Genomic DNA, 20,414 nt, shown 5'->3' with positions numbered 1-20,414 from the left:
CTGATATAGAGACCCTCTGCACAACAGAACAAAACACTGCACGGTCCTGCACCATTCTCACAAATTTTCCTATGCCTAAACCCAATAACAGAGCCCCGGTATCAAACCACCTTCTTGAAGGCCCTCCCCTGCTTCTCTGCCGCTCCACTTTACCAAGCATGATGGCCTTCTTCCCTCAGTACGTAGTCACAAATAGCCACTTTGGAGGATTCTGAAAGATAATTTTCTAGCCAAAGTTATTATACACAAATAATTCATGCAGCATGTTTTCTTTTGTTTTTGGAAACAGCACTCTCCCACAAGGTATTTACAGAAATATTTTACTGTAAAGTCAGTGATTTAAAACCACCAGTTGTCCCATGGGAAAAGACTTAACAGCCTGCTTTCATGGAGATCAGAGACACTATGAGACAGTGTACTCTATCCTGCTGCATTGCTTTGGGTTGGAATCCATTTAAAGGCAAGGGGTTTAATGGTTGACCAGCATCAACTGCTCTATGTTTGAGGATCAAGATGGTGAACAAGTTAGACTTGGTTCCATAATGTTATAGAGCCTACAGTTCAGTACAGGATACATACATACATATGTAACCAGACCATTATGGTCCAGTGTGGGAAATGCCCTGATAGGAGTAGGTATCTTATTTGACCCTTCAAAAGCTGAACATCCCGGTGCCTGAGCTAAATTGGCGATCAGCGAGGTGGCAACTAAGCTGTAACCTGAAGGATGAAAGCAGGGCAGAGCTGGGGGAATAGAGTGGCATCCCAGCCCAAATAGCAGGACCCCAAAGCAGCGTGGGTGAGAACTTAAGATCTTGATGGAAGGGAGTGGGGGTTCAGGCAGGAGAACCCTGTCTACACAAAAGTCCTGGGACACTCCTCAAACCCAGCCGCTTAGCCTTAGAGACCATCGGTCTGAAACAATTGACAAACTACGGCTTGGGAGGACCAGTATTGGAAGTGATAGGACATATGTTTTTAAAGGTGAAACTGCAGCAAGGTCACTACTGAGCTACATATTGAAATGAAGCAGTCCTTCACACGATGTCTGGTGGGTACTGACCAATAACGGACTGGTTGCATAAATTTATTTTATGAAAGAAAGTCATGGAATAGTTTAAGTTTGTAACATTGTGACAGTTGCATGATAACACTGTGATATGGCTATGTTACAGAGTTCTGGTGGCATAGCGGTTATAAATTGAGCTGCTAGCCACAAGGTTGGTAGTTCGAAATCTCCAGGGGTTCCTCAAGAGAAAGTCAAGGCTTTCTACTCCTATGAAAAGTTACAGTCTCAGAAAACCACAGCAGCACTTCCCCCTGTCCAATGGGGATGCTATTAGTGAGAATCAAATAAGTGGCAGTGAGTTTGGAGCTTTTGAAATAACTATGATAATTGTGTTGAGCTGGTAACTGGAAAGTCAGCAGTTTGAAACCAGCTTCTCAGAAGGAGAAAGAGGCGGCTTTCTACTCCTTAAAGAGACTTTACCAAGAAACCCACAGGGGAAGTTCCACTCTGTCCCATAGGGTCTCTATGAATCATAGAAACTCAGTGCCATGGAAAGTATGATAATGTATCAATAGTAGAAATTATAGATGATTCCAAAGATGTGTGTTCTAAGTTCTAAACTACTACCCTATAAAAATTTAGAGTGAAATTCATTTCTAATTCATTGTAGATACGAGAATGTCCCACAGTCTTTGTCTTGCATGTATACTGATTTGAGGCTTCAAAGTAGGTCTTTGATTTTGTAAGAGCAAAATCCCTATTTAAAAAAAAATTAAAAATGAATCATATCCTCAATTAATAAATTTCATAGGCTTTCAATCGCCATTGGTTATTCGTTTGAGTACAATACTGAATAAATTATTTTGAATGTTAAAAGAGATCTCATTTGGCAACACTGAATGCAACCTTATATAGAATTAGAATGAGGTGTGATGGTTATACGTTGGGCAGCTACCTGCAGGGTCAGCAGTTTAAAACCACCAGCCAGTCTCTCCTCAGGTGGAAAGCTGAGGCTTTCTACTCCACTGCAGAGTTACACTCTGAGGAACTCGCAGGGGCCATTCTAACTCTATGATGGGTTGCTATGAGTTGGCATCCACTCTATGGCACTGAGTTTGGTTTTGAGAATGGCATCAATAATGTTGTCTTATATACCCACTTTTCTTGGTTTTGCTGAAATGGTTAAGGCACTAGCAAAACAGCCTGAGATTTTGAATTTTAAAATTTACATGATACTTTTGGGAGTTAAAAAAATCTATTTTTTGAAATTTTTAAGCATATGTTGTCGGGCATCCTTATGGCGATTTTGTGTACTCTAAACTCTTTCATCCAAAGTTTAGATTTTACCCACTGTCTCCTTTTAGTCGATGAAAACCCAAAGTGTGACATCAAGGGAATAACAACAAAATACAAAATGGGAAAATAGCCTTTAATTCAGAGAATGTTTTAGATGTTTAAATTAAATATTTCTATCATTTTACTAATTCCATACTTCTATATTTTTCTTTTGTAAATCTTCAAGTTAATAAGCAATAGTTGATCAGGTGGCCACACTAACAATATTTCAGTTAGTATTATTGGAAATGAAGTGTTAGTGGCAGGGAATTGCGTCTGTTGGTTTGTCTGAGGCTTAATGCAAATTAAATATGTTTGCATTTTTATGAATCTGTCTTATCATCTTTCATGTGCCACTTAGGGGTGGAGGTCATGCATTGCTAATGAGTTCAGAGAAGAATTAATGTGCATAAACATCACATAGTAAAAAGCTGAAGAAGAGAAAAAGACTGGTAAGCACAGGAATTATAGACTTAGGGCAAATTAACCCAATAATCTACTGGGCTAGTGCCCTATTAAGCTAAGATTCTTCTTTCTCCTGGACAAAAGGAAAATGTCACTTTTAGTTAGTTTCAAAACTCTCCATTCTTTAGAATTGCTTTACCTAAAGAAACCACCTCTGTTCTTTGGGTTTGATGATGATAAAATATTTTGAAATGTTTTTTTAAATATAGATAGATAGATAGAGATACAGTTATAATGTAGCAAATGTCCTTCTTCTCCATGACGACAGAGAAAGAAGCTGTAACCATGGCAACTGTAATGGGCCAGAGAGATTAGGGCCAGACTGGAGATTAGTCCTTCCAGAGAAAAGAAAAGAAGTCTTGATTGGTTCCTTATTGAGACCTTATTTGAAGACAACTTATTGTTGAGAGAAAGCATGGAGGATTATTAAGAACAAAATTAATTCCCCTGTACAAAACCAGAAGCCATTCCGTTGTTAAAAAATGTGTCTCTCTTAATCTAATGACTGTATAAATTGAGGCAAAGAATTTGATTCTATTCTGAACTTTATATTACCACCTGCGTGTGCACCAGCTCGGGGATGAGAGACGGCAGGAAGGGTGGAGGGAGAGCGTCTAAGTGCACACTCCTGTTGGTTCTTTCTTGGCAGTTCCTCAACGGCTGGGAAATCCAATTCACTTCCGATGATGACGTTTACATGAGTGAGGCACGCTTGGTCGGAAAGGATGTAAAAACACCCTGCCTGTCCTTTCTTCTTTAAAAAAAAATCGTATTGTACTGTATTTCAGGTGAAAGTTTAGACAGCAAGTTAGGTTCTCACTTAACCTCTACACAAATAATTAATCAGAGCCCAGCTGGAATAATGGGTGACATATTGGGCTGCAAACCACTGGGTCAGCAGTTTGAACCCACCAGTTCTCTTTGAGAGAAAGGTGAGACTCTCCATTCTCTTAAAGATGTGTAGCCTGGGAGGCCCACAGGGTCAGGTCTAATCTATCTACAGGGTCTCTTTGGGCCAGAATGGGCTCCAGGGCAGTTAGATGGATTGATTGACAGAAATTAATCACTGCTGTAACCTTGGTTACCAATTTCACACTGTTTCATCACTTTCATGTTTTCCAGTCTGGTGGTAACAGTTCAAGCACTCTAGCTACCCTGTCCCTTCTACTTTCTCATCTTTAGAGAATTTTTTTATCAGTTAGACTCACATAAATGATTCTGTAAAGGAGCTCATTACTCATGGGTGATATTGTTTATTTTATGAGCTAATCTTATTTAGCTAAATGATCACCTCAAGGGATAATTGCAGTTAAAGGTTTTTAAAAATAAACCTTATTATTATTTTTTAAAATGAGAAGTACTCTCAGTAAGTCTAGACTATTTAAAACCCTGAGTTCCGGGACCCAGTTTTCAACCACTCTATCATGGCCATGAAGTTAGTGTTGTAATTAGAGACCCACTCTTTTTTTGGTCCCAGAGAAGATGAGGCTGAAATTCATGTAGATTATTATATCTGATAATTATCTTCTATGGCTCTTTAATTTCTTTCCATTCTGAGTTTAGTTCCCCTTCATTCTCTGTTTACCCAGGGTGTGTGGAGGTCGGAAGTAGTGTTTTAGATGTGGAACATATACTGTAGGAGTTGTTTTATGCTGGATGTATTTCGTTGTCCCATGAGATTTGCTCCACTCTTCAAACTGAAAAAAAATCTTGCTTTTCAAGAAGTTCAAGTCTAAGAAATATGAGTCCTTTGGTTCCTTGAATTTTCTTGTTTGTTTTTAGCATCGTGTAAATTCTCAATATATTTTTCCAGGTAATCAAAAAATCGTATTGTTTTTAGAAAAAAAATTGGGAATAAAACCCTTTCATCTATCTGTTTAAAGAAAAGATTCCAAGGGATTAAGTTGGAAGCTCACTTCCTCTAGTCAATTCCAACTCATAGCAATCCTATAGGACACAGTAGAAATTGCCCGTGGGTCTTCAATATGTAAATCTTTTGGGGGAAAGAAACTCTCACCCCTTTCCTGTGGAATGGCTGGTGTTTTCAAATTGCTGAACTTGGAGTTAGCAACCCAAAGCATAACTCACTACACTGCTACATCACTAGGGCTAGTTCTCATTCTGTAGGTTGGCAAAAGGAACTTCACCAAGTGCCTAGAGGCACCTCAATCTGCTGGCCAGCCTTGTGCGCTAAGATGCTCAGCTTCCTCTCTCAATGGTCCAGAAGTGCACCACTTTGGCTCCTTCTAGATCTCCCAGTTTCCCTGCCCGCTGTTCCCTGCCTCTGCTCTGGCAATCTTACTCTCTTTCTGCCTCCTATATGATGGAGTTTCTCAGTGCAGGGATCCAGTTCCACAGAATGTGCTCCACCCCTGGATCTCCTTTCTTAATGTTCATGAGATTCCCCTCCTTCTCTGCCTCTTGGATGACTCGTTTTAAACCTTGCAGGATGGCAAACCTGGAAAAGCCCCATGAGGTTTCATGTAACTTATTTGTATGACTCCACTCCTACAAATATTCCATATACCTTATTTACATTACTAACAAGCGCTCCAATCTCCTTAGGTGAGCACCAACTCCTCATTTGAATAATCCCACCCAGTTCTGCCATGAGAATTATAAAGACTCGGGGCAGAAGGGTCATATTAAGTCATCCACTGCACTACAGAATGGTATATACATACAAACTTCCACTGACAGTGTACAAGCGTGCCCACCCTAGCCAGCCCAAGATACTAACATTCTCCAAATGCTTGATACTCTGTTATGTTCATTTAGATCTTTATTTTAATGAACATTATTTTATTACTTGAAAGGCTTAACCCTGTGGTAGTCTAATGGCCATGCATCGAGCCGCTAACCTCAAGGTTAGCAGTTTGAAACCACCAGTGGCTCCACAGGAGTGTTCTATTCCCATAAGGAGTTGCAGTCTCAGGAACCCACAAGGGCAGTTCTGCCCTGTCATATGAGATCCCTATGAATTGGAATTGGCTGGAAGGCAGTGAGGGTTTTTTTTGTAGTTTTATTTTAAATGGAAATTATTCATTATTTTATTAATTTGTAGATTTTTATATTAGGTCTAACAGAAGATGATATGATATATCATATTGTATATCATATATAGTTGTTATAGGGAATATATAGAGCAAGACATATTCCAATTTAATAATTTCTACATGTATAGTTCAGAAGCATTGCTTATTTTTAGCTAGATAGTGTTACTAAAGCAGAAATTACACAAGTGGAAGGTTTTAATGAACAGAAAGGGTAATGTGTTACCTTACGGTTTAGGGAGCTGGATTCAGGGTGCCAGGCTTTCTGTCTGTTGTGGTTCTAGTGGGAAGGCCCTGTCTCCTTACAACATCTGTAAGTTTGATATCCCTTCGAGATCATTAGGTGTCTTTCCTTGTACCTATGAGCTATTTCATCTAGGAACCCTGTTTCCAAAGAATGTGCTCTGTTCCCAGCTTTCTTGGTGGTACCGAAGTCCCCTTCTCTCTGCCTCATCTCTCTCCTTTGATCTCTTATAAGGTAACAGGCAATGCAGGCCACATCCCAAGAAAACCCCCTGATATCTCCATATCAGTTGAGAACAGTATCCTGAGTGAGGCTGTTGCATCCTCCCCGCAACTGCCTCCAAACCAGCTGATCACATCAGTTCACAGCATGGTACCACCGCCAAACTACACCATGCATAACTCGCAAAGCACTAAATTATCATGGCCCAGCAAAGTGGACACATATTTGGAGGTTGGGTGGAAGGGAAATGATTCAATCCATTCCATTGATTAAATTCTTCATGTATTGCAACCATTCTCACCTTCTTTCTCCCCCTCCCCCCAGCCGAATTTCATTCCCTTATAACATACCATAGATACTCGAGTATGAGCTGACCCGAATATCAGCTGAGGCACCTAATTTCACCACAAAAACTGCATTAAAAATGTGCTGAAAAGCTTGGCTTCTACACAAGTTTAAGTGGTAACCTCACTATACTCTAAGTTTTCTGTCTTATCTTTTTGAGTGCTGTCAATTTGACACTCGAGCCTTGGTCCAAGTACAATGCTCAACACAGACATTTTCTACTAATTCTTATAAACTTATTCTGTACAGGAAAAATTGAAAAGGTGTATGAGTTGGAAGACATTAAAGTAATAGCAATGAAAGAAAGGGGGTGTAATATGACAGTGGAGTTAAAGGAGAAGGGCAGACTTATGCAATAACAAGGAGAGGGGAAACCTAGTGTGTAGCCAGTGAGGGAGAGAAGGGAGTAGAGGCCGCATGTCACCTTTCTGAAGCCCACTGCTGAAGGCCAAGTGCAAACAGGCACAGAGGGAAGCAGTAGAAGAGAAGCAGAATTGGGGATGGTGGGAGAGGAAGAGAGCTATCTGTAGTCTGTGAAAATAAAAGATTTGTCAAGAAGTATCATGTCATCTATATTTTTTGAGAGAGACACGACTTAGCCAGCCATCAAGATTTTCTCCTCTCCTCATCACAAAAGACTGACTGTCCTGTCCCATTTACTTCAAATTGTGTGGAGCAGGAAAGCCAGGGGACATTTGATCTGCAAGGAAGTAATCTAAGACTCCATGAAGAAAGAAAGACCTTTGAAAGCTTTCTTGAGCCCGTAAGCCTCATTTTCACAGTTTAACTGGTATACATTGCAAGTTAAAAGTGTTTCCGGGAACACTGTGGCGTTAGGTGCCCCATACCCCCAAATGGGCCTTTTCCTGCTCAGGGGAATACATTCCATGGCCAGACACTGACTCAGCCTGCACTTCTCAACAGTGGTGGAAGAATAAAAACTAATTTGATGGAAACTAGAGAGAATGGCCTCCAAAAGCCAGTCTGATGATTCAATGTAGAGAAAGGAGTACTCGTACTTTTTCTTTCTTTTTTACTAGAAATCACCTGTAAAGTTGAAACAAATGTTCTCCAGACTTGGGGACTTGAGCAAATAATAAAAAAATAGACATGTCTTGCAAGGATGGATTATAAATTCTCTCTTTCTCTCTCTCTCATACACAAACACACACACACACACACACTTGTGGACCTTCAAAAAGCTCATAGGAAATGGAATTAAAAGATAATGGAAATTTTCCATAAAAATATAGTTGATTAAAAATCTCAAGCAATTGAAAAACTGAAACTTTTCATTTGTGGCTGACTCCGTGCTTTATTTATCAATGACAGTTGTTGAGATCTGCTATAGAGAGAGTGATACTTTGCAAACATGGTGGAATTACATCTTGTATGGCTTATAGAACTTAATTTTTATCTGTCATCATCTTACTAATCTATATTACATGAGAAGAGTGATTGTAGTACAGTGGTTAAGAGCAGTCAGTTGCTAACTGAAACGTCAGCAGTTCAAATCCACCATGCACTTCATGGGAAGAGATGTGACAGATGGCCTCTTAGAGATGGCAGCCTTGACAACCCTAGGAGGGAATTCTACCTTGTCCTGTTGGGTCTCTCTGAATCAGAGTCAACTCGGAGCAATTCAAGAAAACAGTTTCTACATGTATTTGCACCTATCAACTTCTAATGTGCTAATGTTAACACACACAAGCAAGGTACTTACAGAACCTTGGATCATATAGAACACTCACAAGCAAGGTACTTACAGAACCTTGGATCATATAGAACACTCACAAGCAAGGTACTTCTATGGCACCCACAACCGTGCAAACAGGCTCTTAGCAGAACAAGTTTTATGGCTATGTTATGGAATGTTGAGTTTTTATCATTTGACTTTCAAATTAGAGACTTATTAGACTCCATGTCAATTCATATATATACAGGCTTGAGTTGCATGTTTTGTACTTTAAAACAAATTCAATATTTTAAAGAATCAACTTTGCTCGAATTGTTCCACCAATATAATAGGAAGAGTCATATGTATTTTTTTTTGGTGTTCTTGAGGAATCAGATTATCTCACTGTTTATTAAACAAGAAGCTTATATATTTTTGTAAAACAAAAAATGAAAGAAAAATATTTCTAACCTTCCGCTGTTCTGGTTATTCTCTTATCAGCATGTTCAAGGACTCAAGCAATAGCTATCTTTGGATAACTATCCATCATACATTTGATTATATATTGAAAATACTTAAAATGTATTTTCTGTATTATAATTCCTTTACATAAAATCTGTGCACTTACATATGCATTCATTCAGGAATTCACTTATTTGCTTACTTTTTCATCCTCTGCCTCATTCCAGAAAGGTTCTGGAAAGTATAGCATTATTTACTTAAAATAATTTTGTCATCTTTTAACAAGTAGCAATGCCTCTTTTTTGGGATATTTCTACTACTCACTTAAAGTCACAGGAACATAATCCATTTATAGTACTCAATCATATTATCCACACTTCTAAGGAAAGGTCTTTCTGGAATTCATAAGTTTATTAAAAATCCACTTTACCCAAGTTCTCTTCCAGTTTGTTTGTGTGTGTTTTTTTTCCAAAGCAGTACATTTTTTCAGGTTGGCATGGATCCTCAGAGTAATAAAAGCTACACAAATATGTACTAGAGTCATATCTGTTATTGATTGGCTACCCTTTAAACACCAAAGACATTTGGTTATTTGCTTTTGATTGTTTTGATTCATTTTTCTCTTGTTTGGAATGTCAAGCATCTTCACTCCATCAACGGTTTGCTTCCATGGTTCTGTTGGCTAATGGGTCACGGCTGCCTTCATCCACATTTCCCACGCAGGGTTCGCGCACGTCTAACAGCCTCCTCTCCTTCCTCTCTAGCTATCCCAAGCTCCAGTGTCCTCCCTTCTGCTCCCAGAGATGTGGTTCCCGTCTTGGTTTCCAGTCGATTTGTTCGTCTCAGCTGGCGTCCACCTGCAGAAGCAAAAGGGAATATTCAAACCTTCACAGTCTTTTTCTCCAGAGAAGGTGACAACAGGTAAGTACTGCCAAGAAAGTTCAGCTGAATCTGCTGTCTCTGTGTGACCTGGGGTGTGACGGCGGTGAGAGACCTTAAGCAGGGACTTAGAGGTCTTGCACAAGCTATACTGCGTGCTCTTCACTCTGTACTCAATAGGGACTGATGCATCGGTGGTGGTGTTTGGACTTTAAGAACAAGATTGTTTACAAAATCAAAGTAAATTGTATAAACCTTCCTTGATAGGCAAGAATAGTATTATAGTTGTTTATTTCCTTGATTCTCCAAATGGTAAGCAAAGAGCATAATATGGATACAAAAGGACAACAACAAAAGCAAACTCACGGCCATCGATTCGACTGTGACCCAGAGAGACTGTAGGACAGAGTAGATCTGTTTCCTGTCACATTGAGGGCTTTAAAGCTTTACAGGAAGAGGCAGGCTCCTCTTTCCCCCGGAGAGTGACTTCTCGGTTCTCAATTCAATGTGTAGCCCACTCTAGGGATTCTGTATTTTGATATGATAAGGATTAAAATGCCCACGTGGCCCCAAAATAACAAAGAAAATGACCCTATTAAATTATTATCAAAATATCCTTACAAATAGGACATATAGGTGGGACATAAACATGTGAAATGATGCTCAACATCCTATAATCATTGGGGAATTAGAATTAGAATAGGATGCCACTAGATACTCACTGGAATGACCTAACTCCAAAACAATGACACCGCCAAATACGTGACAAAGGTGCGTATTAACATTCATCAATTTTGGAAATGCTAAATGGTTGTGCTCTTTGAAAGACAGTCTGTCGGTTTCATACAAAGTTAATCATAGTTAATCATAGGCTTCCCTACAATCCCAGCGGTCCTGCTTTTAGGCATTTGACCAAATTAATTGAACATTTATTTTCATACAAAAATTCCCACACAAATATCTATAGCAGTTTCACTCATAATTGCTCAAAGTCAGAAGCAATCAAGAAGTTCTTCAATAAATGGATAAACAGACGTCTGTACATCTGTATAATGGAATATCTTTTTAAAAATTAGCAATAAAGACATACAAATGCATAGAGGAAATGTCAATGTGTACTGCTTAATAAAAGATGCCCATCTGAAAATGTTGCATGTGGCATGAATCCATTGCCTTCAGTTGTGGAAAACGAAACACAAAAGAGGAAGTCAAAGCAGCAGCAGTGGCCACGCAGAGAAGGGAAAGAAGACTAAGGGGTGGCAGGCAGGGTGGATTAAGGACAGGGATACCGTGATGGGAGACACGGGGCATGATGCATCTGACAAAACTCATGGGACCGTACGACACAACAGTGAACTCTAATGTAAGTCCTGAGCTTACATTAATAATAAAATATCAACTTGGTTCATCAGTTATCATAAAAATATTGTAGGAACGCAAGATGTTAATGATGAGGGAAGCTATTGTACTTTTTTTGCAATATTTCTACAAATCTATAATTTCTGGGAAAATGAAGTGTAATAAAAAGATTATGTCCTGAACTGTATTATGATAAATTTGAATTATATAATCTATACTATTATAGATTGTATTTTTAAAATCATTTTATTGGGGACTCATATAACTCTTATCACAATCGATACGTAAATCCTTTGTGTCAAGCACATTTGTACATTTGTTGCCATGATCATTCTCAAAACATTTGCTTTCTACTTGAGCCCTTGATATCAGCTCCTCATTTTCCCCCTCCTTTCCAGCTCACCACTCCCTTGATAATTTTTAAATTATTATTATTTTGTCATATCTTACACTGTCCAACATCTCCCTTCATTCACCCACTTTCCTGTTGTCCATCCCCCAGAGAGGAGGTTATATGTAGATCCTTATAATCGGTTCCCCCTTTCTACCCCACCTTTCCTCCACCCTCCTGGTATTGTCACTCTCAGGACTGGTCCTGAAAGGATCATCTGTCCTGGATTCTCTGTGTTTCCAGTTCCTATCTCTACCAGTGTACATAGAGTGTATTACAGATTATAATCTCAACCCTATTATTGATACAACATTTCTGAGCCTTGCTTAACTGTTTAATCAAGAGAAAGCAATAATACTCTCCTTGCCAAGGGTCTTATAATGCTTGAATTAGGTTGAATGTGTAAATCTCAGAGCAGAGAGTCTAATACTCTGTAGGTGGCTGTTAGTGTTTTATAAACAAAAGGAAATTGTATGTGTCTGGTTTCAAGATTATAATCTTCCAGATTGTCTTTAAAATTTTCACTACTTTTAAGATTTCTAAAATTCAAGATCTAAGTCTCTAAGGTATTAAGGAACCGATGTGGGTGACATGTCTGACCTCTTTGGGATACCTAAGGATGAAAGAGAAGACAGCTCCACATCTTCCCAAAGATTATTCCTATAAGATTTAAACCAGACAGGCCTTCAACCTCCAACTTCCTTTACCTGTTCTGAAACCAACTGTACCTTTCTCAACACTCTATTTCTTTAGTGCATTTGAGAATTCATTGCAATAGCCATACAGACCTCAAGGACAGGGCTCACAATTACAGGGCTTTATTAGTGCAGCAAGAGGTTGCCACTAGTCGTTATCAGAACTAATGAAGGACACAGTTCTTTTGCTCACAGCACTTCTTCTCGGTCATGTAGCTGGCAAGATTATCGCTGGTCCTTTGCCTCTTGGGCACGTAGTCCCTTGGTCTCTCTCCTACTTGGGCAAGTGTTACAGACCCCTCTGGAACTGATGCATGCCCCAGAGACACCCCACTCTACAAGCCAGCCTCCTGCCCAAAGGCACTCATCACCAATTCCATGGGCTCTTAGCCCATCACTCTGCCTCAGGCAACTAACCACAATAACACCAAACAGAAGAGTTTTCCACTTAGTATCTAGCCTTCCATACCGCTAGGATTGCAAATCCATAACACGTATCTCAACAGATGCCAGATCATTCGTATCGGTATTATATAGGATTAATTTTCAACATTGGAGCAAGTACATTTAAATATAAAGGTATTTAAGGTTAAAGAAATTTAATTAAAGTTAGGACCTAATGGCACACTATAAAGATCTCCCTGAGAAGGAGTCTGAATGCTAAGGAGCTTTCTTAATGGACCTTTCCATTCCACTCCTTACACATTTGAAAACTCTTCTCCTCATTGCTTTTTTTTAGGGCGGGGAGTTCTACCTTGCCAAGCAAGGTGTGACGGCTCAATTTGCTTCAGAGAAACTCGATATTGCTAATCCTTAAGTTTCTGAAGAGGAGAACCCATACCATACTCTCTAGACCAGTGGTTCCCACCCTTCTGAATGCTGTGACCCTTTAATACAGTTCCTCATGTTGTGATGACCCACAACCATAAATTTATTTCATTGATACTTCATAACTGTAATATTATACTGTGATGAATCATAATGTAAATCGTTTTGTTTTCCGGTGATCCTAGGTGACCCCTGTGAAGGGGTCATTCAACTCCCAAAAGGGTCTCAACCCGCAGGTTGAGAACCCCTGCTCTAGACTCCACATGTGTCAGCCACACAGGGCAGGAATGGCATCACTATGACCTGCATGGATGAGTGCTTTTGAGAGGGCAAATACAGTCTTTGTAAAATGGCAGTCACTTGCCTTGACTCAATTCTGAGTTTCACACTTTTTCCCCCTTATTAAACCTTCTCTTATACAGAGGTCTAAACGAGATACCTGATTGGGCAGTGGTTTGGGGGAGACGAAAGCTACTCCTTTCATCTTCAAGCAAAGTGCATCTTCACTTTCTATAACGTTTACATTTATCCCCAAGGGGAATATGACCTGCTACAGGTTATGTGGAAGAAAGAGAGGGACAAGGGAAGAAGAGGAGGAATGAGAAGCACCGTGTGGGGACCAATTGTTCACAGGCTATGTTCCCACTAATTCTGGCTCTTGCCAGAATCATTCCTCTGGAGGAAACTGGTTCAGATGGCAGTAGGAAGTATTACAGGCCACTAAAGTCTAATAGAGTCTGGGGAGTAAAGTAGACACTGGCATGCTAGACTTCTAGTTTCTCAAAGTGTGAGTGCTTTAAATAGATAGTGAACTTTAGGAACCTTTCAAAATACAATATGGATCCTCTAGGTTGGGTTCATCTGAGTGCCAATTTGCACACAATGCTATAGTGCAGCATTCGGATAATGCAATTTAACTTCTCTCATGCTGAGAACTTAAAGCTTTTCCTTCTCACAGCTGTTAAAGTAGACCCTTGCAAAGATCTTCCTTCATAATTTGACCTGACATTGAAACGAAAGGAAAGAAATACACACATAGCCACTCTTAGGTTCTCAAATGTCATTCATTACCACGAAGAAGCCTCCATTTGTTTCAGTCTTATCTCTGCAACTACTTAACTCTGTGACCTTATAATGAATCTCCTAAGCTCTGCGGATCCCCAGGTCTGCAGCTGTGAAAACTGAAGATAGCAATTCTTGCCCAACTGCCTTCATGTATTTACGTGGACTCCCTAGAGGCACCTTAAATTGCACCTGTCAAAAACCATGCTCTGTCTCCTCCTGGCTTACAGTCTTCCTCTCTTCAGATGCTTTACGTTAATGTCTTTCATTTCATTGACCAAGCTAAAAAATAAAGTCATATTTTACTCGCCCTGCCTTTCTGTACCCCATGAGTCATCAGATCCTGTCAAGTGGATCTCTGCCACAGCTCCGCCAGGCCTTCTTCATTCTGCCAAACCCGTCATCACTTACCTGATCAATAGCAATAGCTTCTCACTTTCTAATCCATCAGAAGAGGGACACTTTCCCAATTCGTGCTCCCACCCACCCCCAGGCACATAGATGTGGCCTTTTCTTCTTTTTAACAATTTTCTCCCCACTCTACTCACCCCATGCCCAGCATAGCCAGTCTTCAGCGTATGCGTCTTTGGGTGTGAAAACCATTTTTGTTAGCGTTGTTTTGTTTTGAACACAATAGCGATGTCTTTGGTGTCATGGCCTTTCTTAATATGGCTCTTCTACCCAAGTCTCCAACTCTCACCAACTGTTTGGGTGAGACTATGCACACAGAGTGTGTATAACTTATAAAGGGGATTGGCTAGTTCATTACCACCTTGGTTCTATAAATGAGCCTTCTGTAGAGCAGAGGAACCCTGCGGCCCTTGGAAGAGCATGTTCAGGATCTCTGTCTGAAGGGGTCCAAGACCAGTTGCATCACAGACTGTGGCAGCAGAGCAGACTCCGAAGAGCAGCACCCAGACAGACACAGAGTAGCTTCTCCTCTCTGCTCCCAGACTGTGCAGCTGTGAACAAAGCAACAGCAGGCTGCCGTACCATCCGTGGAGGCCAAGACCAAGAGGCTGTCTGTCTGAAAGATTCAGCACGGGACAGAGAGCTGGCTCCCATGCGGCTGAGAGGCTGGGAACCAGACAGCGAACTGGCTATCACATTGCTGAGAGGCTACGAACCACAGAGGGATATTTGGCTTCTGCCCTAGGAAACCAATGCCTATGTCCTTACTGTTTGCTGATCCTGATGTGGGATAACTGATTAACTTCCCTAATAAACCTCCTTAATTGTGAGGGTTGTCTGTGAGTTCTGTGTCACCATCGAAATGCATAATTGAACCCAGCATAGTAGAGATATAGAGTAGCATGGGAGGACTACGTGGTGTCAGACTAGACAAAGAAGGGCGCAACGTGAAGGCTTGTCTGACTCTTTCCCAGCAGAAAGACTGGACTTTCTACTCCCGTAGAGTTTGGGGAGATTAGTAAGGCTATTTCTACCCTGCCGATAGGGTAGGCATCCATTCGATAGCAGTGATGTGAATGGTATTTCTATTGGCATTGGTTTCAGCAAGTGCCACAATGTTTTCCACAGTGGCTGTACTCTTCTACAATCCCTCCAATCTCTCTACAGCTTCTCCAAGATTGGTTGTTATAGCTTTTTTTAATAGCTTTTTTGTTATAGCTTTTTATTTGTTTGTTTTCAAATTTTACTATCCGTGTAAGTGTGAGGTGGTATTTCATCATTGGTTAAGAATATTTTACCCAAGTCCAAATTACTGGATTTTAAAATGGTAGCACTATTTTTTCAGTTATATGAGTTTTGTGTGTTTATTCAAGTATAAAACAAGGATATTACTTTACATCTAGGACAAGCAAAGGGAGCATTAATTTGGCATATCTCACTCAGACAATAAACAAAATGTCCAATGGTTTAAAGTGCCTGCCCAATGGGCCTCTTTTTATCGGCCCTGCTATCCTCCTCAGTTAACACCCTTCTTTGTTCTTCTCCTTTCTCATCGACTCCTTTTTATTCTAGAGTCTTCCTCACTCAAAACCCTTGCACTTGCTATTCCATTCTTGTGGAACTCTCCTTTCCTCAGAAGCCTGTCTGAATCATTTGCTAGCGTCTACTTAAACGATGTTGAAGTGTCACCTCCTCTTGGAGGTCTCATCTGACCCCTACCCTCTCCTATGTCTATGTCATTCTCATGTTGATCCATAGAGTCCCTGAATAGTTCACATTACTCAGATAAGTGGCCACAAGCCACCTTATTGCTCTAGACTACATACCAAGCAGAGGGGTGGTCATGTTGTATTTCCAAGAAGTGCCATCCTGCTTTCTACGGTGGGTGCACATTTTCAGTCACACCAGAAGTATTTAAGGATTCCACTGTCTCTGGACCCTCTCCAGTTTGGGCTTATTTTTGTTTGTTTGTTTTTTAACTTTGTACCAAGAGCACTGTACTTCTTTATAATTTATCCCCCAAATCAAACTCACCAATGAGTCGATGGCATAACGAGTTGCCAGTTGGGCTGCTACCACAAGGTCAGCAGTGTAAATCCACCAGTTGCTGTGTAGACGAAAGAAGAATGTTTCTCTTCCCTTGAAGCGTTAGTCTCAGAAACCCACAGGGCAGTTCTACCCTGTCGTAAGAGTCAGAATCAACTGGACAGCAGTGAGTTCACCTCTATCTCTATAGGATCAAATTGACACCAGCAATTTGGAACATCAGAAAGGAGGCAGTTGATAGTCATGGAGGAGGGATAACTCAGAAGTGGAGAGTGTGCAGAGTTGCACAGCTCAGAGAATGTAGTCGGTGTCTGAATTGCTCAAGTACAGCCTATTACATGAGGACCGCATTTGTTGCATATCTTCTCAGTGACAATTATGTGTATGCCTAACTTTCCCTCAGTTGTCAATTGCCATAGTAAATTCTTCATGGTTCTCCAGATCAGAAATCGTTATTTTCTCCATACCCTCCCTCTTGCATTTCATCCCTATCAAGCCATTTACTACCCTTTGCTCTGTTTCATCTTTGGTTAAGTGTCTATGTTGTTCCCTGTCTTATGATTGACATTAGACTTTACTTACAATCTCTACTCAAGTGCCAGGACCATGCCTTGAGAGGCCAGTTGATTGGAGCAAATATGATCAACATGGCAGAGAGACAGATGTTTGGGCCTAAATGGATTGTTCTTGAACCAATAAAATAAATTGTGATACTGAGGAGGGTGAATACACTGGCTGTGATCCAATAAAACACAAACTAAAACAAAACTTTTTTTAATTGAGAAAAAATAAGTTGATATTGAAATCTGATTCCAGTACCCCCTTTCATGTGCGTGTTCTGGCTCTCAACTAGAACAAATAGACACCATATGTCTAGAAGCGATTAGCTCGCATGCTCGTTTGCTCCTGTAGGTTTACTTAGCTCCTTAACACAATAGCTTTTTAAAAGGTGGTGGATTTAGCATTTGCCTCAGATTAGTAATGGCTTTGTCAGGCAAATTACTCTAACTCAGATGATCATTATTGCTGTCTGACAGTTAACAGTGCCAGTAAGGCAAGTGCCATGTTTAACTTTTTAAAAATATATTAGTATCATTCAGCCCCTGGAGGAGCTTTCATTGCGTAAGTCAGGGAGCAGCATCCATTTCGAACCTGAAGCCAGAATTCACAATGAACCAATTGCTTCACAAATACTACAGCATCTGAAAATCATTAGAACTGAAAATGCTATTTGGATCACTGAAATATTTGACTACTGGGAAGGGAAAGTCACATACCAAACTCTCGATTGAATTGCAATGAATAAAAATAGCAAGCATCGATTTAGCACTGATGGTATAGGGTTGCTCTGGTCAGAGTCAAGTTGACAGTAATAAACTTGAGTTGAATGTAATGGAAATAGCCAAAACATTTTATATAAATGAGTGTCTCCTCCATCCGAGCATGAACCAGATGCTACCGTATAAAGAAGACACTGACACTTCTGGTACATAGGTAGGAGTCGAGGAAGCCATGAGGAGAATGTGGGTGTGATACCAGAAAAGGTGCTCACAGTTCCTACACTGCAGTGTTTCTAACTAACAGCCAGTGGCAGTCAAGTCCATTCCAACACATGTGTCAGAGTAGAATTGTGCACTAAAACATTCTTAATGAATTAGAAAATCACCTTTTGGGTGGACTTGAACTCCAATTTCTGGGTTATTGGCTGAAGAAACCAACTAATTAGACCACCCAGTGTATCCTGCTCCTAGCACACATAGGTGGTTAATGGATAAGAGGACTAAGCATTTTTTGTTTTGTTTTGGAACTAAGCTTTTGTTTCCATACTAAGCCATTCCTAAATTCTACGTGTTTCTCTTCACTGATTTTCTGATGGCTAAGTTGACTTGCATCATGTATTTGCCATTGATAAAGCAAAATTTCTTCCAAAAGGGTGTGGAAAAGGTTCATGATCTTCTCATTCCATCATACCATGAATGTTCTGAAGGCCCCTTGTCTATGTGTGCAGAGGAAAGACGCGGCTTTCTGCTCCTGTAGAGAGTTAGTCTTGAAAAACCACAGGGGCCATTCTGCTCTGTCTTATAGGGTTGGAATTGACTCAGTGTAGTGAATGTGTGTGAGTCTAGGTGTACATCGAGTTGCTGTGAATCAGAACTACGTACACCACTCCTAACAAACAGCAACTCCCTATAGGTACATGTTCGACCTCCAATTCAGTAATCTATAATCATGGATGGAATGTGACTCAGTGTACTCTAAATACCAAGACCAGGTGACTATGGGATTGACTGCCTGCCTGTGAATTCCGGATTGGCAGTTTCACCGGTGGTGTCATCTTGGGGTCTCTTATTCACTCCCTGACCCCTCACTTCTCTTTTATGGGAAGATCATTGCACCTCCTTTATAAGGATGTGGTGGCTAACAAATTCAGAAGCAAGTAATGGAACACTGGACACACTCGATTTCTATTAGTGTGTGCCATGAGCAACAACAACAGCAAAATATTGCTTGGCTTGGAAACTATCTTTCCCAAGAGAGGACAGTCATTGCCTGTGTGATCCTCCGATAATACAGGTCTCACAATCACTCTTTGGCAAGGGAGCATGCTTTGTTACATTCAGAAAAATGGAAAACCAAACCAAAAAAAAAAAGCTGTCTACGAAGCTCCACAGCTCATAAATATCAGGACTAGAATGTTAACGAAGGCGTCTCATCCAGTGATCTCAAGAGTTTCTCAGAAAGGTGCATCCAAAGCAGGACAAGAGCTCAGGTGGGAGCATTCGAATACGTTTATGAACATCATTCCCTTTCATCCCCATAATAACCATGTGAGGCAGGCAGATAAGAGACTGATATCTTCATTTTGCAAACCCAGCTGGGAAAGCTCCAAGATACCCCTGACTCGTTCAAGGTCACACACCTATTCTGTGCTCCAACAAAGGCTGCACAGGTCTCTCAGCTTCCAGCACCGGATGCTTTACATGGCTTCATGCCGTCTCTGACAACCTGGGCACGTGGCTCAGGATGAAAGGCCAGCTTTTTATGATTGACATGGGGGATTCATTTTAGAATTCACTGTGCATCACATTGTCAACGTGGTGCTTACATATTCTTCCCCTGATCTTTAGACTTGAGGATAATGCGGCCGAGGAAGCTTATTATCCAGGAAGGGAGTGTGCAGTGATGGAAAGAAAATGAGACTGGGAAGCCAGAGCCCCGCATTTGGCCTTGGTGTGAAAAAGGCTTGGCAAACTTAGTCTTCCTCTCAGAGCCCCCTGCTCTGCTGCACAGCCAAGTGCCATGTTCTGCCTTTCTGCCTCAAAAAGGTTGCACACTATCCACGAGACCCGATAAGAGTGATTGTCTTCTTGAAGCGACTCGAGGCACATTGGAGTGAGTGGCATATATAAATAGCCCTTTATTCATATAAGGGGCTTTCAAAAGTTGGAGCAATGTGGGAGGGGAAGTAAGGTGAGACTAAAGTAAGGTGAGAATCCAAAAATCTCAGCGTTATAATCACCCTAATAGTAATCCTTGGAAAAGAAAGAAGCGTGCTTCAATTGGGAGGTTGAAGAGAAGCACATATGATGGGCACACCAGGACCCGCTTTGCATTTTGAACCGATTCTCCCATGGCAGCGTGGACATTATAAGGGAGATCAGCCAAGTGGTGGCAGGAAGCCGTTCACCAGATTCACCAGGATTTTGCAGAAGCTTGGGCAGGAGGTGATGGCAACTCAGACGAATTAGGGGCCCACAGAGATGGAGTGATAGGGACACCTTTGAGATATATTCAGTGAGTGAAGTGGGAAGAACTAGGTGATGGGTTTGACATGAACGGTGGTAGGATGTGAAGCCAAGGATTGGAAATGGGAATTGGATGCTCATCAGAAAAGTACAGGCTGGATACATGTATCAGAAATCTGTCTTCATA

General features: G+C 40.8%; 1 protein-coding gene across 1 annotated transcript in view; it reads left to right on the top strand.

Annotated features, from left to right (window-relative positions):
* The window catches only part of DCC (DCC netrin 1 receptor), an 824,140-nt gene that overhangs the window by 427,812 nt on the left and 375,914 nt on the right, over positions 1 to 20,414 (top strand). The window contains exon 7 of the mRNA XM_075533227.1: positions 9,575 to 9,731. Coding sequence (XP_075389342.1) covers positions 9,575 to 9,731 — 157 coding nt within the window. The remainder of the gene's footprint in view (positions 1 to 9,574; positions 9,732 to 20,414) is intronic.

The sequence above is a fragment of the Tenrec ecaudatus genome, chromosome 15 (genome assembly GCF_050624435.1).
Source record: "Tenrec ecaudatus isolate mTenEca1 chromosome 15, mTenEca1.hap1, whole genome shotgun sequence".
NCBI classification, from domain to species: domain Eukaryota; kingdom Metazoa; phylum Chordata; class Mammalia; order Afrosoricida; family Tenrecidae; genus Tenrec; species Tenrec ecaudatus.
This window is presented reverse-complemented; position numbering and strand designations above follow the sequence as displayed.